This window comes from Orbicella franksi, chromosome 5 (genome assembly GCF_964199315.1).
Source record: "Orbicella franksi chromosome 5, jaOrbFran1.1, whole genome shotgun sequence".
NCBI classification, from domain to species: domain Eukaryota; kingdom Metazoa; phylum Cnidaria; class Anthozoa; order Scleractinia; family Merulinidae; genus Orbicella; species Orbicella franksi.
In genome coordinates this window covers 7,423,455-7,447,354 of record NC_138149.1, presented here as the reverse complement: position 1 = coordinate 7,447,354, position 23,900 = coordinate 7,423,455, and the positions used below count along the sequence as shown (strand labels likewise).

The 23,900-nt window shown below is 39.5% G+C and overlaps 2 protein-coding genes and 1 pseudogene across 3 annotated transcripts in view; 2 read left to right on the top strand and 1 right to left on the bottom strand.

Moving 5' to 3' along the window:
- The window catches only part of LOC145488634 (neuroligin-4, X-linked-like), a 198,055-nt gene that overhangs the window by 46,120 nt on the left and 128,035 nt on the right, over nt 1-23,900 (top strand). The window lies entirely within an intron of this gene.
- Nucleotides 3,539-7,321, top strand: LOC145487076 (neuroligin-4, X-linked-like). Its single transcript, XM_081465792.1, has 2 exons — nt 3,539-4,733; nt 6,567-7,321. The coding sequence occupies exons 1-2, from the start codon at nt 3,577-3,579 to the stop codon at nt 7,213-7,215; spliced, it is 1,806 nt and encodes a 601-aa protein (XP_081321918.1). The 5' UTR covers nt 3,539-3,576; the 3' UTR covers nt 7,216-7,321.
- LOC145487365 (uncharacterized) lies at nt 15,039-23,223 on the bottom strand (annotated as a pseudogene). Its single transcript, XR_014049398.1, has 6 exons — nt 23,107-23,223; nt 18,807-18,941; nt 17,958-18,152; nt 17,179-17,361; nt 16,677-16,944; nt 15,039-16,242 (listed from the first exon to the last, which is right to left on the bottom strand). The product of XR_014049398.1 is annotated as an uncharacterized LOC145487365 (transcript).

Below are 23,900 nucleotides of genomic sequence, written 5' to 3'. Positions count from 1 at the left end.
AGAAGGTCTGTGAAAAGATTATGTAAACAACAACCTTTTCCTCGACATTGACAGATTATGTAGTTGGTAACTTTGACCGCATCTGAGCTAAATTTCGGAAAATTTATTGTCAGTCTTCTCATATTTCGCTTGACACTGTGAAGGATATGAACTGTTGTCGTGAAAGTTCCAGTCGTATTGTGTGACAGTTTATCCTGTTATATTGTGAGTTTTTTATTCTGGGAAAAAAGGAATAAAAACAAAACAATTTAGCTTGGGTGATTCATCTTATCAACAAAATAAAATAAGCTTGCGTGTCAAGTAATATTCCGTGATCAAAGTGAATGTTACGTTTAGAAAAGGTTGAAAGCCAATCAAATTAGGTTTCGCTAAGCTTTGGGAGTGACGTGCTTCGCGTTGGGTGTTGTAATACACAGTCAGAGTGAGAGAGAAGACGAACATTGTGATCTTTAAATAAACTTATAAACGGTCACTTGAATCTTGACATTCGCAATACCGTCTCGAACTAATCGAAAGTACAGTATATTTGTACCCAAGAAATCGCCGCTTGTACACCGTGCCGGGATTTTTTAATAATGTAATGTTTAGTACATGACTTTTAAGATAGTATGATATAAACATCCATTCCACGAGCGAGTTTAACTACCTCCTAGCTACCCTCACATTTCAGATCGCTGAGCTCGCCAACTTGGTCTGTCAAAGTTATCCGGGTTGCTCTCATTGCGTGAACATCGTGAAATTATATTGCGAAAGGGTGTCAATACGAGAGTTTGCATGAGAATAGCAATATAACCGCCAACAGTTACTTTCTTTACTTTACCTTACTTTCTAATATTAGGGGTTTCGTCACGTTTATATTTGTGTTACAAGATTCAGTAATCTTGCTGAAAGACTTGAACGAAGCCAAGGTATTAGGGTACGAAGCGAAAAGATCTTTGATCTCTCCCTACTTTGTGGACCTGTTACCTACTTGATCAGAGGCGAAACTCGCACAGGCCAGGCACAATCCAAAAAGATGCTAAGCTTATGACACGATATGACCATATTTGGATTGAGCACTAAAATCTTTGCAGACCGGTTTTTAATATGCACGACTGACCATGAAAGAAGGTCGACAGTTAGATGGCACTTAAGTCATGTGCAATAACATCCATGACATATAATATCCATGACATGTACAATATTTTTATCGAAAGCCACACTAATTTTCTATGAGTTCAAACAAAATTGTTACAGGATAAGTGGGAAGGTGTATTAAAAATAAAACTCTTTCATAGATTGTTATGTAGTTTTTAACTTTGACCACATTTACACAAATTCGAGAAATTAATAGTCAGTCTAGTCATATTTCGTTTTGTATTGTTCAAGAGGTGCTTTTAAAAAGGGTGACTGTCGTCAAAAATATATTTGTACCCAGGAAACCGTATTGCATCGTGCTATGATTACTAGTTATGTAATGATTAGCAATAAGAAGATCAGAAAGATAATATCAAATGAGTAACTTTTTACAATCTTTTCATTCTCACGTTTCAGATTGTTCAATTTGCCAATCTGTGATCGTAAAATAATATTGCGTAGCTATAGGATTTTTCATGACAATGTAAAGAAGGTTTTAGCAATATCATATAAGCATAATCCCTTGCTCTCTTTTCCAGTCTTCTAGAGTTTTCGACAAGGTAATTACATCAAATCTAATCAAAACTAATTTCGCACTCGTTTGCCAAAAATGCAACAGAGCTATAGCGTGCATAATTTGGACAAATGGTTCTTTCTGCCTGCTCTTATGGTAACCTGTTAGTGATGTTGTTCACGCAACCAAACATTAATACCCTTGTCTGTGTCTCAGTCTTTTTACATTGCCTTGGGTGAACGTGTTTGTTTTTGTAAATTTTGTATTTGTGGACACTTTGACATTCAAGCTCACAGCCTATGGACAGGCTGGAACGAAGCATAATTATAACATAACTAAAGCAAAGCGCGCGCTCTGATTGGTTAATTTAGCGTCTACTATTTGCCCATGGGTGTACGCTGCTGACGTGTGTGCTAATGTTTACAAAGCAAATCTTTTGACAGACACTGTTTCCAAAGGAATGGCCGACGTTCTTCTGCCAGAAATGCGAAACTGTCTTCACAGTTGTCTGAAGATGAAACTTTATCGAGTTACTGGTGTGCAGTCGGTTGTCATGAATGAATTTTCGCGCGCTTGTTTTCTCTTGTCATGTAAGACTACACGAACATTTTTTTTTGTGATGTAGCTCCATTAAAGGACTTCTGTTGTTCCAATGTCTCAATGTTATGTTATAAAACAAATGGTAAACGCCATAGCGTGCACTATTGAGTTATGGATGCACTTGGGAGGTTTGCTAAGCACTCAAGAAGCTAGAGTCGCACTCGGCTATCTCCTCGTGCGACTCTTACGCTTCTTTCGTACTTAGCAACCTCCCGCGTGCATCCATAACTCAATAGTGCACGCTATGGCGTTTACCATTTGTTAATTAGAGCGTGTCTGGGAAAAGATATCTCCTGCATGCGAAAACGCGCAATTATTTTCGCCCCAGTTCACATGCTGCGCTGTTTCTGAATGTTACCCCTTTCTCAATAACTATAATTCACGCAATCCAGAGATGCTCTCAGTCTTTTCTAGGGGAGACGGTAGCGCGTGTTTTTGTTGAAAAAAATAAAACCTCTAAAACTTGTGAACATCTCTTCCATTAGTTACATCTTTCGACAGTTAAAAAAGGCTAATTCAAAGTCTGGACAAAAGGGAACACTTGTATTTGATGACTTCTCGTTGTAATTAAAGGATCTCAGTCACGGTATTTTGAGTTATTTTGTTCACGAACAAAATTACCTTTAAATGGAAGGAAATCTTTAAATGGTTGTTTACTAAGATAGAAAAACACCAAAGAGATAATAATAAACCATAAAGAAACAAGGATGGTTAGGAATGGAGAAGATTAACACAGATTACAAACGACGAACTTGAAAAATTTAGGCTAAATTTTTCAAGATGCGCAAACCGTGACGTAGCTCCTTTAACATCAAGACAGGTTAATGCTACGGGTTTACTATGAATCACGCCACCTTTCTGAATCAAAAGAGCAGTTAAATGTATTTGTGCCATGTTTCTGCCTAAAAAGCAGTTAAACATTAATCGTCCAGTTTTAGGCTTCTTTAACTCCCTGTTTTTTTTATTTCGATTAGTAGCTTTCACAAAAACAAACCCCATTTTACTGCAGACTCTGTCGACTGACAGCATGAAATAGAGCGTCATTTAAATTTCATCGTAAACACATCTAATTAGCCTAACTGAGTAGTTCTGCTCACTGAGTGACATGGGTTGCCTTTGAAATCTGGAATACAAATGTGCCGAAAGCGTAAGAAGGCACATTGCATTGGTAAAAAACAATGTCGTTACGTCATACAGCTGTACATACCTCTTGAAATTTAAATCTAAATAAACACTGTATATCAGTTAATAACCCTTCGTGACAAGCCGGTGTTTTATTAGCCTTAACCTTAGTGGTTCGAATCACTGGAAGAACGCGTAGATATTGAACACCTCGAAAACCCGGCATGTTTTCTATGTTACTAGCATCGTTTTCCATAATTGCTACACTGTTGCCCCTCGTCAAGTCATCAACGGTGTCAACAACCTATGGAGACATCGAAGGTTTTGTGGCTTCTTACTCTGGTTACTCAAATACATCTTTCCCGTTCAAGTCTGTCAGCAAGTTTCTTAGCGTTCCTTTCGCCGCTCCGCCGGTTGGAGAACTCAGATTTAAAGCACCAAAACCGCCATTAGCGTGGAAACCAAACGTTCTCCAAGCGAAGACGCATGGAAATCTTTGCTTGCAAAATGGAGAATTTGACTATTGGTACGAAATGTACACCCAAAATTTTTCATACAGCGAGGATTGTTTGTATCTCGACGTCTACACTCCAAACGTCAGCCTCAGTTTGCCGGTGTTGTTTTATATTCACGGGGGAGCTTACAGAAACGGTGCAGCGGTGACATTTCCTAGCGATATTTTGGCCCTACAAGGAGTGGTGGTCGTTGTGATCCAGTATCGTCTCGGTCCCTTTGGATTCCTGACAACCGGGGATTCTGCAGCCCCTGGGAATTTCGGACTGTTGGATCAAGTCGAAGCACTCAAGTGGGTCAAAGAGAACATTGAACATTTTGGCGGCGATCCCAGCAAGGTGACCATATTTGGAGAAAGTGCTGGCGCAACAAGTGTAACCCTGCATCTGTTGTCGCCCCTATCTGAGGGTCTCTTTCAACAAGCCATTGCAGAGAGTGGGGTAGATTTAAGCTCCTTTGCCATTCAGCCTACTTCCCTTGGCCTCCGGCTTGCTAAAGAGCTTGCTCGAAACGTGGACTGCACTACGAGCGACCACAGTGCAATGATCGCCTGCATGCTCGAGAAAAAAGGCTCGGAGATCCAGAAGGCGGCTGAAAAAGTGAAATATCCCTTCACCGATGTTCTCATGTGGACCCCAGTAGTAGACAAAGTCTTTCTTTTTGACGCGCCTCGGAATTTGCGTGAAAAAGGAGAATTTAAGAAGGTAAAATTAATGATCAGTTTTAATAGTCATGAAGGTGGATTCTACGTTGGTTTAACTGCGAGGTGGACTTTTGGCATGACACAGAGTCTGGACAATGGAGTGAGTCCGTCATTCTTTAACGAATTTGTGACCAAGATTGCCTACATGTATGCTCGAAATTCAAAGTAAGTTTAACATCTTGTTGTCATTTTTATTTAGCCGCTAAAGCTTTTTCCCGGTAGACATTCTTAAACGTATAACGTTGGATATTACATGTGAAGGTTTGTTTGCAAATTTAAGATTCTGATTAAGTTCAAAACTCTCTGCACGCATGTTGCTTGTTATTGGTACAAGGCTGCATGCCATGCGTGTTACTGATAAAATGTTGAATGTCACCTTTGACATAAACACTCACCAGAGTAACACGCAACATTACAACAATGGCCTGTGACATTACATCTGTGACATGTAACATCACATCTGTGACATGCAACATCACGTCACATCCGTGACATGCAACATCACATCTTTGACATGCAAAATCACATCTGTGACAAGAAAAATCACATCAGCAACATGCAACATCACGTCTGTGACATGTAACATCACCTTTAAGACGTGCAAAATCACATCAGTGACATGATAGATCCCATCTGTGACATGCAACATCACATCTGTGACATGCAACATCACGTCGCGTCTGTGAAATGCAACACCGCATCTGTGACATGTAACATCACATCTGTGACTTGCAACATCACATCTGTGACATGTAAGATCACATCTGTGACATGTAACATCACATCCGTGACATGATAGATCCCATCTGTGACAAGCAACATCACATCTGTGACAAGCAACATCACATCTGTGAGATGGAACATCACATCCGTGACATGACAGATCACATCTCTGACAAGCAACATCACATCTGTGAGATGAAACATCACATCCGTGACATGACAGATCACATCTGTGACAAGCAACATCACATCTGTAACAGATATTGATCAAGTTTAAAACTCTATGCATGCGTGTTAAGTGCATTATTATTTGTTTCCTTTGTTCCTTCCTTTCTTTATTTGTAAATAAGCAGCAGCCAACTCGAAAGGTTTGCTACTTTGGCTGTTGAACACTGACTCAAATTGAACATATAGTTATGTAACCTCTATCATTACGTTTTCTACAGTTTCTTTTTCGTCTTACCTTTCTTTTGTACCTGAATAGAGTGAATAAAGATTGTTGTTGTTGTTATTGTTGTTGACAAGTAACATCACCTCTGTGACATGTAACAGCATATCAGTGACATGTAACATCATGTCTGTGACATGTAACATCACATCCGTGACATGATAGATCACGTCCCAGACATGCAACATCACATCTGTGACATGCAACATCCCATCTCTGACATGCAGCATCACATCTGTGACAAGATAAATCACATCCGTGACAGGATAGATCACATCTGTGACATCCAACATCACATCTATGGCATGTAACATCACATCTGTGACATGTAACAGCACATCTGTAACATGAAATATCATATCCGTGACATGATAGATCGCATCCGTGACATGCAACATCACATCTGTGACATGTACCAGCACATCTCTGACATATGTAGCATCACATCTGAAACAAGAGAAATCCCATCCGTGACATGCAACATCACATCCGTGACATGTAACATTACATCCGTAACATGCAACATCACACCTCTGACATATGCAACATCACATCTGTGACAAGGGAAAGCATATCCGTGACAAGCAACATCTTATCTGTGACATGTAACAGCACATCCGTGACATGCAACATCACATCTCTGACATGCAACATGACGCCTGGGACGTGTGGCAAGCGTAATGTTGCATGTCGCACGTGTAATGTCGCATGCGCATATAACGTTGTCAGGTTTCAAACCGACCAGAAGCATTAAGAGGAGACTATTTGGTCTTGAATTGTTCTGAATGCAATAATTGGATAACAAATTGTTCACATCTGTTCTTCAGGAATCATACCGCCGACCTCATCGCAGACGCGTTGGAGTTCATGTACACACCATGGCCTGACAATAGCGATAAATACGCACTGAGAAGCCAGCTGGTGGACATCATCGGTGATTCGGTGTTTGTCGCACCAAGTCACGAGGTCGCTGACATTCACAGTCAACACGCTCCCGTGTACATGTACGAGTTCGCTCATCGTTCAAATAACGCCAGTTTCTACCCTGAGTGGATGGGTGTTGTCCACGGGGAAGATCTACCTTACGACTTCGGAATCCCACTGTTACCAAGGTTTTCCGAATATAACGTTGTGGACAAAAACATCAGTTTGTTTGTTATGGCAGTCTACGCCAACTTCGCGAGGACTGGCGATCCAACACCCCAGCCAGTCAGCGGTGTTACTTGGGAGAGGTACAACACCAGTCATAGAGCGTACCTGCGAGTCGACGCCAGTCCCAAGATGTCGGCGGCGTTTGCCCCGCGTCGGATGGCTTTTTGGAACGAGTACAATCCTAAACTGATGCAAGTGAAGTTTGATACCAAAGACGAAGTGACCAGCGGTGCTAGTGCTGGTGTTGCCATGGCAACTTTTCATCAGGTTGCCCTCGTCATCAGTTTGGAGTTGTTTTACTTAAGACTGGTTGGGCTGATGTGAAATCAAACCAATCTTTAAGACACTTATCACGTGCGCTGCTAAACCGCTTCACTGTTGATAATTTTCATAACATCATGTAGTTTTATGATTAATTATATTTTATATTTCCGACGGCTGATTCAATCTGTCGCCAAAATCTCAAACCTCTTTGCTTTCATGGCCAGAATCATAAGTGGCGACTGTTGTATTTTGTTATTTTTGTCATATAAACCTCGTATACATTTATTTCTCGGTTTGTTTTTTTCTGATCTTACTGTCTTATCTCCTTTTACGTTTAAAATTTTTTTCTATACTTTTCGTTATTACGTATATAGCCGCTACAGTGGAACCCCGTCTTACGGCCATCCCGTTAATACGGCCACTTCGTTATTACGGCCACTTTATCCTGGCACAAAAAAAGGCTCAGTCAGGCATTTTCTTGTTTAATGAACCCTTTTAATACGACCAGATTTTTGTAGCCCATGGCCATGTGTGACCGGATTAACGGGGTTCCACTTTATATCATGCATATAGTTATCTTGTCATCTAAGATTGCTTAAGTTTTGAGGGAGTGAAAGAGCCCAGCTGTTAACTCTTTAGCTGTGTTCCAAGATTCTTCTCCTTTCTCAAATAACTTTTTAAGTCTTTAACCATCATATCTGGTACTTGAACAATACAAAGTTGATAAGGACGAACGACACTATTCACTTGACTCTGAAGATGACGTCCGCTCAGGTTGTCGAAAGCGCAGTCACTAGCCCCATCCGGACGATCACACTGTACGAACTACTGGTATTCCTGGATTCACACCATTTACTATGTTACAAAGTTAACAAGTTGCCAAACAAAACAACCAGTTGCTGGAGGGATTCTAAAAAAGCTATCTTCACGACCCATAGAGTGTCAATGAAAATTCAGTGAGAATCAAAGAAAATTCTAAAAATGTGGCCGCAGTCGAAAAATTGATTTCGCTCATTCTTTACCAGTTTGAAGGCCTAGGTAAGTAACTGAAGGAAATCAAGTTAGTTTTTTGAAATATCCAATATAACGGCAGAAATCAGTCACGAAAAACGGTCATCGTACCGAAAGCTCAGATTTCACTTTGCGATAATCCGAAATTTTACACTTTTCAGCTTCTGGCTACTCCGACGTTTACATCGCTGTGAAACGTACTCAACTTTAAATGTATACATTGATTCTTCCTTAATCAAGATATAGCAATTATTTTCATTTCTTGCGTTTTCCGAGCGAACTGAGCCCCGATTAAGTAGACACATTTTTCTAATTAAAACAAAACTCAAAAATTATGCAAATTCAGAAAGGGAACATGCTGACCGGTAGTGCATTGAATCGTCTGATATTCTACTTAAAGATAGTTCAGTCAATGAATTTTAGGTTTACAGTTTCATTTTTGTGGGATCTACTAGCAATTTTGCATGAACGCCGATCAAAAGTCGAGAAAATTACAATTCAGCGCCATTGAATTTGCCATGTAACGTAACACGACAAGAAAATTAGAGCAGATTGTCTTTAACGTTCGAAACACTTTAAAAGTAGTATTTAACTTAAAAACGTCGCCGCAAGAGTTTAAAAAAAAGAGAGAAAAAGAAACACTGAACTTTTAAATCATCCTCTCTATCTCCCTCGCTGCCCAGTGTCACGCTCGAGGGAACACAAATTTTTTAAAAATCCATTTGTTCACCAGTCAAAAGGAATCAAAGTTTATAAGACGACACTTGTTGTTGATGTGCGAAACCTTGCATTAATAGAGTGATTTCACAAACCCCGATTCTTATCTGCTAATTAGAATCTTCCAATGCTAATGAGTGTGTACAAAAAGATAAAACTCCCGCACGTGCGCCTACAACAGGAAGATAAACATGAACAGATCTAGATGCAATTTGTGTTCACGATCCAGATGCCGCTTGGAAACGTTCATAAAGCTAATCTACAACAACTGCAATAGGTCTGTTATTCGATGACAAGAACAAATAACTCGGATGACTAAGTGTCCACGCAAAAACGTGCCCAAACAAGAACTAATTTCGTTTTAGCATTCAAAATTACTCTGCGACTACAGACGGTTCTGTACGTAAATAGAACGTGTGCATTTGTGGAGAACTGTTCAAGTTGCGTTTCGCCGTATCTTCTAGACTGTTTTGAAGAGTCTCAACCTTCTTTCAGATAAAAGAGCAACTAACTCCACGCACACAGGTATGAGCCAGCGTGGGTGCCGCCAAATCTGGCCTATCGCTTTGTAGGTTTTCATTTCCTTAAAAACGTGCTCTATTTTTACCCTCCTCTTAGACAGGAGCGTGTTAAACCTTCGCGCTCGCCTTCTGTCCCTGTGATTTAATAAAGGCATCCGGTGAGCTCTTACGGGTGTCAGTAGTGACCCACCACCTGGATACGCCTTATCAGCTAGAAGCTTTGCATTGGGTGGTAGATCCAAGTTGCGCCCCGGACCAATAGGTTCCATCAGTCGAAAGGAAACCGCATCGTGCGTGCTCGCTAGGAATCCAGCCTGAACAAAGCGGATATGTCCTTCATTGTCCATCACTAGTTGAGTGTTCATACAGTGATGCTGACAGTGCCGATAGCCACTATAGAACGACCGCTGTGGTTCAATTAGAGGTCGATAGATCTCATGTGGTGTGGTGTCTTTTGCACCCACTACATTAGGAAATTCTTCCCAATTTCCCATAAGATTTCTCCATTCATGGGGATGGGGTCAACTTATTTGATTTTGAAAGTAGCGCCAAAGTTCTGGAAGAACTTTGCAGACAATGCGGACAACAGATGACGGATCAATGTCAAACCAAAGAGAGAGTGTGTCCACAAGGGGATATTTCCGTAACCAAATAATCGTAACCAAATAAGTAGGACTTGGTTGATTAAGGTTATTTTCTGGCGGCGTTGGGTAATGCGAGGCTGTCCACATGCGGTTAAACTGGAAAGAGAGGGTAAAATATCCAAGGCTAGCCTCAAAAACGAACCCGGCGTCTCGCCAGTGTTTCTCCAAAACAACCATGCTTGTCCTGATATTAGAAAAAATACGTCACGACCATAAAAAGTACATCCACGAAAATCCGGAAATAAACGCTGCTGCAAAGGAAACGTACCATCGTCTAATGGAGGCTGTAGTTATTAAAAGCAACACAAATGTCAAAATATTCAACACCACCGCTTGGACCTCTTGTACGTCCATTTTTATTTACAACAGTGATTCCAAGGTAGATTTAATTGCGGATTTGAGAAAGTTTAATTACGCTATTGTTTGTCAGTTTGAAACTGGTTAAATAATATCAAAGAATTTGCACATTTTGCACGTGCGCAAAATTTAAAACATCATTTTGCGCCGACAGTCATCCTTTTAGCAAGTGCCAAGCAAGGTTTTTCTCAAAACGTCAAATTTATGGGACGCAGAAGAAGAGTCGGTGCGCTCTGAAAATAACCAGGATAAAGGTAACAGCTTCAGCTGATATTGTTTATAAATGTTTTGACACAAGGACGACTAGAAACTAAATAAAAGTTCCCTTTCCAGCCCAGAACCAATTTTCTACAGGCCTTTCTTCCTTTCGCTTGATTCTTCAAACAGGTGCTCAAAGGAAACGCGTTTCTATCGGAGAAGATGAAAAGCGCTTCATCGTGGAATGTTATAACCTCTGCCACGGCAAGGACTGGAAGGAGGTGTTGCTCTTTGCCAAACAAAGAGTCATTGAGGCGGGATTGTCTGACCACGTTGTGAGGACGTATCTGGAACAATCAACAGATCGCTTGACGGGGAGAATGCGTTATGAATGCTTTGCGATCGCCCCAACCTGCCACCCAGCCAGCAACGTCGCCAGGTCTAGACGAAACGCCTGCCTTGATAGCTAGGCAAACAAAGTATTCCACGCTTATGATTCCAAGTCAACGAAAAGCGGAAGTTGTTAAAAGAAAACTTGGCAATGAATTGGTCGCTTCATCACTGGATAGTTCAGAAGAAGAGAATGGTAGGCACGAGGAGAAGAAGCGAAAGATTGATCACACAAAAGAAGCACAACTTGCCCATCAAAAAATGTGTCAGAAAGCCATGGACACCATGCATGAACAATGTGAACGACTTGCTCACCAAAGTGAATACCTATTTAGACAAGACCAAAAAATAAGGAAGAAAAAAAAAAGCCATGTTGTTACTCCATATTTAATTGGCCTGTTTAGGGTTTGTTTAACGCATTTTGACCACTGAAATATAGTTCCTGTTTGAGTCTGTTTTGCTCGGTGCACATAGCTAAGCTTTCTAAATCGGTTCAAGGTTCAAGCGAACCTAGATTGTAATGAGATCGAGAGCGCTTCTGTTCGATAAAAAGAGATTAAAACATTGGAAGCATTGTTGTTTGTGTTTGCGGGAAACCATCTCGAAATTTAGGAACGGTGTACTTTAGAACGTACTGGCTCTATTGTTCTTGCACATTAGCATTTAAGGATTTTAATTAGCATACAAGAATCGGTGTTTGTGAAATCACTCAGAGAGGATTGCCCACTTATCCTACTCAACAAAGTAAAAAAGGCGATCTAAAAATGTATCGATGGAAGTGTAAAAAGGCAAACGATTGACGATTACCGCTAACTTTTAGGAGCGAAATTTAGGAGCCGTAACCGCTACAGCGGAAAAAAACTCCGGCCGTATCGTAAAAAGCTGGACCGGTCACGAGCGCGTGATTAGCCAATCAAATTTGAGGATTTAGGATTCCGGTCCGTTTAGATGCTGGAGAAAAAAATAAATTACTCTTATTGGTCGGGTGATGGTGAAGGTACCATTATTGACCGGTTGGTTGTAAATTTATAAAGATTACCCTTATTGATCGGGTGGTGATAAAGTTACCCTTATTGATCGTTTGGTGGTAAAGTTACCCTTATTGATCGGCTGGTGGTGGTAAGGATCACCTTTACTGATCTGGTGGTGGTAAAGACTACCCTTATTGATTGGTTGGTGGTAAAGTTACCCTTATTGATTGATTGGTGGTAGAGTACCTTTTTTGATCGGGTGGTGGTAAAGCTACCTTCAGTGATCTGTTGGACATAAGGATTGCCCTTATTAAGCAGCTGGTGATGTGATTAAATTACCCTTATTGATTAGTTGGTGGTAGAGTATCTTTTTGGATCGGGAGGTGGTAAATTTACCTTTATTAATTGGTTGGTGGTAAGGATTACCTTTAGTGATCGGTTGGTGGTAAAGTTACCCTTATTGATCGTTTGTTGGTAAAGATTATCCTTATTGATCGGTTGGTGGTAAAGATTACCCTTATTTATCAGTTGGTGGTAAAGTTGCCGTTATTGGATCGGGTGGTGTTAAATTTACCTTTATTGATTGGTTTGTGGTAAAGATTACCCTTATTGATCGGTTGGTAGTAAAGATTACCTTTATTGATGGGTAGGGATTAAAGATTACCTTTATTGATCAGCTGGTGGTAGAGATTACCTTTATTGACCGGTTGGTGGTAAAGATTACCCTTATTAATCAGTTGGTGGTAAAGATTACCTTTATTGATTGGTGGTAAAGATTACCTTTATTGATCGGTAGGTGTAAAAGATTACCTTTATTGATCCGTTGGTGGTAAAGGTTACCCTTACGGATCAGCTAATGGTAAAAATTATTTTTATTGCATGGTTGGTGGTAAAGATTACCTTGATAGATCAGCTGGTGACAAAGATTACTCTTATTGATCGGTTGGTTATGAGGCATTGCCCTAATAGATATGTTGGTGGTAGAGATTACCCACATAGATTGATCGATGGCAAAGATTAGCTTTATTAATTGGTGGTTGTAAAGATTACCCTTAATGATCAATTGGTGGTAAAGTTACCCTTATTGATCGTTTGGTGGAGATTACCCTTACTGATCGGTTGGTGGCAGATTACCTTTATCGATCGCTTGGTGGTTAAGTTACCCTTATTGATCCTTTGGTGGTAAAGTTACCCTTATTGATCGTTTAGTGGTAGATTATCCTTATTGATCTGGTGGTGGTAAAGCTACCTTTATTGATAGGTTGATGGTTAAATTACCCTTATTGATTGGTTGGTGGTAGAGTACCTTTTTTGATCGGGTGGGGGTACATTTACCTTTATTGATTAGTTGGTGGTAAGGATTACCTTTATTGATCGGTTGGTGGTTAAGGTTACCCTTATTGATCAGTTAATGGTAAAGATTTCCCGTATTGATAGGTTGGTGGTAGAGTTACCCTTACTGATCAGTTGGTGGTAAAGATTACCTTTATTGATGGGAAGGGATTTATTAAGGATTAACTTTATTGATCGGTTGGTGCTAAAGATTACCTTGATCGGTTGGTGGTAGAGTACCTTTTTTGATCTGGTGGTGGTAAAAGTTACCTTTTTTGGTCGGTTTTTGGTAAAGATTACCCTTATTGGTCAGTTGATGGTAAAGTTACCCTTCATTGATCAGTTGGTTGAGAAGATTACTTTTATTGATCGGTTGGTGGTAAAGATTACACACAATCATCTTTTTGTAGTAAATGATTGTATTACCCTTGTTGATTGGCTGGTGCTAAAGACTACATGTATCCTTACTGATCGGTTGGTGGTAAAGGTTAACTTTAATGATTGGTCCGTTGTAAATATTTCCCCTCAACTGTGGTCAAGATTACTATTATCGATACATGACTTGTAAGTTTGCCATAAGTTTACTGATATTGATTGGCTTATGTTAAAGATTACATGTATCCTTACTGATCGGTTGGTGGTAAAGGTTAACTTTAATGATTGGTCCGTTGTAAATATTTCCCCTCAACTGTGGTCAAGATTACTATTATCGATACATGAATTGTAAGTTTGCCATAAGTTTACTGATATTGATCTGGTGGTGTGAAGATTATCCAAATTCATTTGTTGGCAGTAAATTATTAATATTATCTTTGTGGGCACTAACCATTACCCAAGATTACCTATGTTGATTGGTTGGTGGTAAGAGTTACCCTTACCAATTTGTTAACAGTTAAGGTTACTGTTGTTGATTGGTTGATGGTAAAAAATGCTCTTATTAATTTGTTAGTGGTAAAGATTACCCTTTTTGATATATTACCGGCAGTAAGATTATCCACATTGGTGGAAGACTACCCTTTTCGATCTGTTTGTTGAAAAGATTGTTCTATGATCGAAATTACCCTCATTGATCTGTTCCCATTATTGATTTGTTGTCGGTAAGGATTCCATGTTGATAATTTGCCAGGGATAGATTACCCATATTTATATTTAGGTATATATAAAAAGTACCTTCTTATGTTTTGTTGGCAGTGAATATTTCTGTGGCAGTAAATATTTTGCACATTGATTCTTAAGCGAAAATAGATTACCCATACTTATATTTTGTTGTCAAAAATTATTAATCTTTCTGACTTGTGCTAGGTAAGGATTAAATCACCCTTATTGATTTGTTGGCCGTTTATGGCCTCATGTTCCAAAAGTTGGGGAAAAGAGGATGAGCGAGTGAGTGTGATTTGTTGGTGATAAAACGTTTTTTTTACTACATGTATTTTAAATTACAGTGGTCTCATTTCTGTATTAGCCACCACACCCAGTTTCCGTACTGACACGAACACAACAGACAACTGTTTGCTGATGCACATGTTATACGTACTACACAATTATTCTCATTTTCCTTCAGTGAAAGAATTGTGACTACAGAAACAAACTTTTATAATAGACTCGTTTTCCTTGTTTCCTTTACCACATTTATGTTCTTAGTTATGTTTTGTCAGAGGTTGTTTTCAGAACCTTTTAGTGTCAGCAGACTTACATGTAAGGTTGGTTGCAAAGTACAACTTTACTGTTTATCAAGTCACTTGTTGTCAAGACAGAACTGTTTCTATTTGTTAGTTTGATTTAAGGTGTCCGAGATCAAACACATCGGTACATGTATGTGGAAGATACAAAGATGGTAAGCAACTTGCGTTACAAGGCTACTCTTTTACACATAAAACCGGCCACTTACATGTAGTATTCAGTGACGGGCGAGATAGGTTAAATGGATGGGGTGGAAACTTTTTCCTGCATATTCTTTCTAGGTTTCTTTGCAGACTGTCAACTTATGTTCAATGATTGAGCACTTGTGTAGGAATCACTTGATGGTGGTTGCACAGTGCAAAAAAATAAACAACCAGTCCACGCCATAAAAACACAAAAAATGAAATGATTCTCCACTATCCATTATGTCTACTTTCCATTTTGTCACATGCTGCCAAAGGGCTTCAGGTTATTATCAGTCATATGATTGCTTCAGTGCCAGTGGTTCTTGCAATTATTTCATTCATTTCCTATTTTCTCCTTTCACATTTCCCTTAGCTGTGGGCGCTTCTGTTGAGGTACCTTCATTTGCTTTTCCTCCTCTTCCCCCTCTCTTTGTTGCCTTGATTGTGGCACTATTTTCAATATCATCATCTTCATCTTTATCTCCCACCTGCTGTTCAAATTCTTCAAGCACACAGCTCTCTTCCTCCATTGTCTAGCTGTCCTCTGCCCCATCCCTTCTTCCCTTCTTCCCTTCTTTGCTGCTGCGCGAATGGCGTAAGGTGTCTTGTGACTTTCCTTGTTGTACATGTAAGTCCGTGTAAAAGCTGCCTTAACCTACAAAAAAATAGTTTAGGGGAAATGTTTTAAGGGAAGCAGACTTCTTTGTGGGATGCAGAGTGGTTTTGTTGGATCTATAAGAGTTTATTTTGTTGTTGTTCTTTGTTTGTTGTTGTTGTTTCAGATGTTTTTTTTTGTTGTTATTTTATTGTCATCGCTAATGTACCTGTTAGAGTAAAATAATGTAAAAAGAGACAGTAAAACTGAAAAACCCTTGAGATTTGTTTTCAGTTATCTTGTTTGTTGCTGTTGCCCTTGTGGTAGTTCTTGTTGTCGCTATTGTTCTGACCGTCTTGGTTGTTGGGGCTGCTGCTACTGTTTCTGTTTCTGCTTCTGTTGTTTTCGTTTTCGTTGTTGTTGCAGATGTAGTTGCAGTCTGTTTCCCATCATTTGCTGTTTTCCTTGTTGCTGGTACTTCCATTCCTGCTGTATAACAAAACACTTAACGACAGGTCACTCAGCAAGCTAGTTACATGGACATCTGCTATCGTTTTCCCTAGCATTGCTAAACTGACTTCGTTTCAGGAAATATACATTATATTAGCTTCCTGGAAGAGCAGAACTAGCCATTTACCGCAGAACCTGTCATTAAGTGTATAGGGTGAGTCTATAGCTCATAAATCATGATTTAATCAATTTGTGGCAACATAACACACCAAAACCTATCCCAGTTTTTGTAGTGTGATGTGTCTAGGAATAAGGTTAAGGGAAAAGGGTTCTCAAAAGCCAATATTTTTTTTTAAAGGAAAGTGCACAGCAAAACTAGAATTTCCTGGGAGAATCCAATTGGGGGGGTCAAATGTAAAAAAATCCTCAGTGGGAGGGGTATAGATATTTTTTGGAACATCACAACTTACCGTTTGACACAGGTGATGATGTAGGGGTCTGTAAGGCAGGAGATGACACTAATAATTCACTAAGCTGTAATGATTTCCCTTCAAACTGCTCCTTTCCTTCATTCAATTTTTCAGCTTCTTCAGTTTTTTCTTTCTTCTTTGACTTCTTTTCCTTGCTGGGAGGTTCATAGCTTATCTTCTTCCCTGGTTTTGTCTTGACTGGTTTTGTCTTGACTGGTTTTGTCTTGACTAGTTCATCATCTGGCTGTGTTGCACCGCACTGCATAGCCTTAAAACAACAACCAAACAAACAATTAACAAAATACATTGTACCTGTACAATCTCTCTCCACCATCTACATGTATCACAAGCAGTTAGTTTCAATGGGGTGGTACTTAATTATACAGAACTGCTTTGTTTTTGCTTTTGTGTCAGCATACATACTTTTTTGACATGGATCTATCTGACTATGTTCAGTAGGTACAATAAAATGTAAAAGATCCTTTTCAAGACTCTCCCTTACCTTAGAAAGTTTCCTGTCACTAGCACCCTGTTGCACCGCTACATAACTTGCTTTCTTGCTCACTGACTGGGTGATGTTGCCACCATACCTCTGAATCAAATCTGCAGCGTCATCTCTCTCAATACTTCCAGCACTCTAGTGATGATTAACAAATGTCAGTCCCTCTAGGCAGTTTTCTTTTCCCTGTAAATGCAACCAAATAACATCAATTTTGACTATTACGTGGCCAAAAAAAGAAATTGACTAAGATTTGTTTAGGGCAAAGAAAAGCTCATAATAGCATACTGCTTGTGTTAATGGAGTACTACCAAAGTGTAGTTGTACTGTACATGTACATTCACCTCTGATTAAGGTATGTGTATGCAAACATTGAGTTGTAGCTACAGTTGTAAGCACTTGTAAAACACACATTCAAGTACATGTGACTGTTTTTATTGTAGACAACCTGCCAGACTCAAAAAATATTGAATAAAAATGTGTGAAATTGAAAAATAATAAAAATGCAAATAATTATGAATCTTCATGTCCAATACCTGGACAATATAACATTCTTTTTAACAAACATTTCATAATTATTTGCATTTCTATACAAGTAATTTTGCAATTTCACGCATTTTTATTCAATTTGTTTTTCTTCGCTTCTTGTCATTAACACCTTACCCGTCAAAGACTGTAGTTCAAGCAGTTGAAAGCTTGTAATTTTTTAATCGTTTCAGCCAGAGGTTGTTTTTAATTTTTTTACCAAATTAGATACACAATTGATGAACAAATTCACAGACCTTCTTCTTTTCAGGAGATGGCTTTTTTACTTCAAGTTGTGGAGTAGATAAGTCTTCTTTTCCTCTCTTGGATGGCTGTTCTGCTGCTCTCCCATTCAGATTTTCATTTTCCTTCTGTCTTTTCTCTTTTCTATGTAGTGACTCCTCGTCTTCATTTACAAGTGTCCCCCCATTTTCTTCTGGCTTATCAGACCTCTATGAGGAGAAAAAAAATCTTATATGTTCCTTTCCAGATGACTGATAAGACACCACATGTACATGTTCATGGCCAGTGACTTTTGACTTTTCAAAAGATAAACCGGTGACAACCTAATGTCAGCTTCAAAAAATTGCTTGTGGTAGCCACATCTTATCTCTTACTTACACTGTATGGACTTAACTCATTCAGTTATTTATCAGAATAATTTTAAGCAAAACGTCACCATCTGTAGCTTACGTGTAGTCAATTGTTGTGGGGTGTGAAAGTCTTGGAAGTAAGGAGAGGAGTAAGGACTCTACAATTGATCTGAGGGGGCTTGTTGTTGTTTTGTTGTTCTTGTTTGTTTGTTTGTTATCTTTCTTTCTTCCAAAATTCCTTTACCTGGGCATCTGCCTGTATGCTAAAAGTTCCTTTTCAAAGGGTCCACAGGTAACCTCTCAGTAGCAGGTGGGGTTGGAAGTGGAATACAGGTAAGCTTATAAATACAGACAGAATTGCGAATTTCCAAGCGAGAAGAAAAAGATACTTACTCTAGTTATCAAAACGTAATTACACTCTTTGAATCCCCAACTTAGTAATTAACTGAACTTACTCATAGTTTAAAATCCATTCAACCATCTCCACTGACGAAAACAAAATAAAATTCTTGCCTTGCTTTTCGCACGGCGCTTTCCAGGATCTTTCGATGCAGGCTTCGCACTTGAGTCTTTCCCGCGCTTATCCTCAACCTTTGAGGCCCCTGGTTTTGAAGTTTTTCCTTTGGGACTGAAAATCGGCCGAATATCCTGTTGATAAAAAATAATAATCTTGTCAGCTATCCTGTTGATAAAAAATAATAATCTTGTCAGCAATACACAGTCCGAGAAAACGATGCACGAACTATTTCAATCAAGGCGCTCTTCTGCATTCGCGTTATTCGCGCCATCTTTGAAACGCTCGTAAAAGTAGCCAGCGGTTAATCTTTGCTTTTATGTTACGTGATGTGAAGTGTCTGTTTGTCATACCCATGTTCCCGGCCCTAGGCCAAACTTTGTAAAATAAGTGGGGCGCACGTACGGGATTATATGACTTGCCATTTAATTATTTTTTATTACTATTATTCCTTTGGTATTTATGTCAGATTTATCTGCTGCCAGATTAGTTACTTATTTAGTTACCGCTGGATATAGGCCTCTACAATTCGATGACCGATTCTCACCTTCGTGAAAGTTTCCAACTGACCCTCAGCATCCTCTCGTTGACACCTTTCATGTAGTATCCAGTCCTTCATCAACCTGGGAAACACTTTGCTTCGCGTCTCTCGGAAAAAGATATCAAACTATTGGTATAAAATGATAATTATTGCTGTATTTTTATTATTTCCGCAAAAAGGATAAGCATTCGCAAAGCTAATAGAAGACGTGGCGTAACGTTCAATTAAATTCAGACTAGCTTTACACCATTGATGTCTCCGTCTTCTTAACCAGAGGTATTCTATCTCTTGACTCCCAGATAATACTCTCTCTCTCTCCCTCCCTCCCTTAAAGTAAATTTTTAATTAAATCCTTTATGGCTAAACATTATTGATGTCGTTATCTTTACCACTGATATCCTATCCTTTCTCCTTCACAAACATGGTAGGTACATTTCTTTCGCAGCCAAATGCTAAGGTCTAAGTAATGTTTTTTCAAGACAATCTGTTTTCGCTCACGAGTGAAAGAGCGTGACAGTATATGCAACCCCTGCTAGAAAACAACCACAATCCTCTGGTCGATTCAGCTGGGTACGAATCATCTGCGATGAATACTGACCCAGTCAGAATTCAAGAATCACATTATTGCGACCCTCTGGACTCGTGTTTCCAAAGGATGGACGCATGGTACTCGTGCTACCTGCGTGGCGTGGTTTCCAACAAATGGTACAGAAGCACCGAGTTCATCGACCAACCTTACCTCGGGACGTGAAAGTAAACAAGCACCAAGTGGAGCGCGCGGAACTCTCAACCCAGCTGTGGAATGCATCGTCGATTGGGTTTGAATCCCATTCAATCTACGTGGAACACGTAGAACTCTCCACCCGGCTGGGGAATACATCTTCGAATGGGTTTGAATCCCGTTCAATTTAAGGGGAGCGTGTGAAACTCTCCACTCAGCTGGCGAATGCATTTTCGAATGGGTTTGAATCCCATTCATGTTAAGTGGAGCGCATGACCCAGCTGAAAATTACGTATTCGAGTAGGTTTGAATCCCGTTCAATTTAAATGGAGCGTGTGAAACTCTCCACTCAGCTGGCGAATATATTTTTGAATGGGTTTGAATCCCATTCATGTTAAGAGGAGCGCATGAAACTCTCCACTGACCCAGCTGAAAATTACATTTTCGAATGGGTTTGAATCCCGTTCAATTTAAATGGAGCATGTAAAATTCTCAACTCAGCTCGCGAATACATTTTCGAATGGGTTTGAATCCCATTCATGTTAAGAGGGGCGCATGAAACTCTCCACTGACCCAGCTGAAAATTACATATTCGAATGGGTTTGAATCCCGTTCAATTTAAATGGAGCATGTAAAACTCTCCACTCAGCTGCCGAATATATTTTCGAATGGGTTTGAATCCCATTCATGTTAAGTGGAGCGCATGAAACTCTCCACTGATAAATTACATATTCGAATGGGTTTGAATCCCGTTCAATTTAAGTGAAGCGTGTGCAACTCTCCACTCAGCTGGCGAATGCATTTTCGAATGGGTTTGAATCCCATTCATGTTAAGAGGAGCGCATGAAACTCCCCACTGACCCAGCTGAAAATCACATATTCGAATGGGTTTGAATCCCGTTCAATTTAAATGGAGCATGTAAAACTCTGCACTCAGCTGGCGAATATATTTTCGAATGGGTTTGAATCCCATTCATGTTAAGAGGAGTGCATGAAACTCTCCCCTGACCTAGCTGAAAATTACATATTCGAATGGGTTTGAATCCCGTTCAATCTAAATAGAGCGTGTAAACCTCTCCACTCAGCTGCCGAATATATTTTCGAATGGGTTTGAATCCCATTCATGTTAAGTGGAGCGCATGAAACTCTCTACTGATAAATTACATATTCGAATGGGTTTGAATCCCGTTCAATTTAAGTGGAGTGTGTGCAACTCTCCAGTCAGCTGGCGAATGCATTTTCGAATGGGTTTGAATCCCATTCATGTTAAGTGGAGCACATGATACTCCCCACTGACCCAGCTGAAAATTACATATTCGAATGGGTTTGAATCCCGTTCAATCTAAATGGAGCGTGTAAAACTCTCCACTCAGCTGGCGAATATATTTGCGAATGGGTTTGAATCCCATTCATGTTAAGAGGAGCGCATGAAACTCCCCACTGACCCAGCTGAAAATTACATATTCGAATGGGTTTGAATCCCGTTCAATTTAAATGGAGCATGTAAAACTCTCCACTCAGCTGCCGAATATATTTTCGAATGGGTTTGAATCCCATTCATGTTAAGTGGAGCGCATGAAACTCTCCACTGACCCAGCTGAAAATTACATATTCGAATGGGTTTGAATCCCGTTCAATTTAAATGGAGCGTGTGAAACTCTCCACTCAGCTGGCGAATGCATTTTCGAATGGGTTTGAATCCCATTCTTGTTCAGTGTAGCACATGAAACTCCCCACTGACCCAGCTGAAAATTACATATCCGAATGGGTTTGAATCCCGTTCAATTTAAATGGAGCGTGAGAAATTTTCCACTCAGCTGGCGAATGCATTTTCGAATGGGTTTGAATCCCATTCTTGTTCAGTGTAGCAAATGAAACTCCCCACTGACCCAGCTGAAAATTACATATTCGAATGGGTTTGAATCCCGTTCAATCTAAATGGAGCGTGTGAAACTCTTCACTCAGCTGGCGAATGCATTTTCGAATGGGTTTGAATCCCATTCTTGTTAAGTGGAGCTCATGAAACTCCCCACTGACTCAGCTGAAAATTACATATTCGAATGGGTTTGAATCCCGTTCAATCTAAATGGAGCGTGAGAAATTCTCCACTCAGCTGGCGAATGCATTTTCGAATGGGTTTGAATCTCGTTCCTGTTAAATTGAGCGAATGAAACTCTCCACTGACCCAGCTGAAAATTACATATTCGAATGGGTTTGAATCCCGTTTAATTTAAGTGGAGTGTGTGAAACTCTCCACTTAGCTGGCTAATGTATTTTCGAATGGGTTTGAATCCCGTTCATGTTAAGTGGAGCACATGAAACTACACACTGACCAAGCTGAAAAGTACATCTTCGAATGGGTTTGAATCCCGTTCATGTTAAATGGAGCATATGAAACTCTCCACTAACCGAGCTGAAAATTACATCTTCGAATGGGTTTGAATCCCGTTCGATTTAAGTGGAGCGTGTCAAAATCTTCCTTCAGCTGGCGAATACATTTTCGAATGGATTTGAATCCTGTTCATGTTAAGTAGATCACGTGAAACTCTCTACTGATCCAGCTGGGAATTGCATCTTTGAACGGATTTGAATCCCGTTTACGGCATTTTTAATTTCAAATATATATTTGAACGTCTTTTTCTACATGGGTCAAGTATTTATGAGAAGACAATTTTTTTTTAATTTGTTAATTTTAACAAGTGGTTAAGTTCTACCATGAAATAACTGATTCTTTTTGTTGTTGTTGTTGTTGTTGTTGTTGTTGTTGTTTTTTGCTTTGTTTCTTTGATTGTTTTTTTCTTATTTGAAGTTAAGTTATAATCCAGTGAGCCTTCATTCGATGTGGAAAGATATCATCTCAGTTACTGGCTGGCATTGTAAAATCCATGAGCCATAATTTAAACCATTTCGAACGCTTTTTCTATGGAGCAACAAAATATCTTTAGTTAAGTTTTGTTCGATTAAATAATTTCAGTAAAATGCATGACCAATCATTGATAGTCCCGTTGCAACTAAGGAGAAAGTCACTAATTTTTACCTGAACAAATGCTCTGAATTGATCCAAGTTCACAGTCAGGGTTAGAAAAAGATCCACTTTTCTTGTTGCTGATGGCTTTGGGGGAACCTCAATGATCCATACATTAGTTCTTTCCAATCATTTCTCCAGGATTATCGATGTTTGTATGTCGGTCAGGACTACTGAGCTTCCTTAGTTTTATTTTTTTAACCAGTCCGTTTGCTGTCTGCCCTATTTTCACTCCAACGGTGTGATGTGTTGTACCAAACTGTAACCGGGGCGTAGTTTTCCTGATGTAAAGAAAATAATGTACATGTAAATCGTTTCTCGTTAGCAGAAAAAAAAGAATTCAAGAGCGCAAAAATCGCTATCTGGCATCGAGTGATTGTGTGCATTAGAAATCGAGACTAAATTATTATTTTACGTCTTGTCATGGTTGTTCAGGATTGTTTCAGGAAACGATCCAAAAAATTTTTACAGAGGAACATTCAAGTATGGCTGTGTCATTTGTAATTATTGCGGAGCACTTTTGCGATCGTAAAAGTACAACATAGTTCGTAAAAATGTAAAAAGAAAAATAACGACATTGTGTTCGTAAAATAGAATGAAAAGTTCCTGTTACCTCTTTTTAAGCGGTTTCCATCGATTGTTCTTCCTCTGGGTCTCTCAAGTCTATCGCTCGGCAGGTTGATATCTTAGTCCAAAGGTTTTGTGAAGAAAGTAACATCGACGAAGGAAATGTAATTTCATCATAGTTTGCCGGCTGATGGCGAAGAATGGTAAAGTACAGTCATGAAATCCTGGAAATTCTGAGA

What these genes read in the sequence shown, in the direction of transcription:
- LOC145487076 (XM_081465792.1), top strand. Translation starts at nt 3,577, where the DNA reads ATGTTTTCTATGTTACTAGCATCGTTTTCCATAATTGCTACACTGTTG. An exon ending in ATGTATGCTCGAAATTCAAA is followed by an intron (nt 4,734 to 6,566) that starts GTAAGTTTAACA and finishes TCTGTTCTTCAG; the next exon opens with GAATCATACCGCCGACCTCA.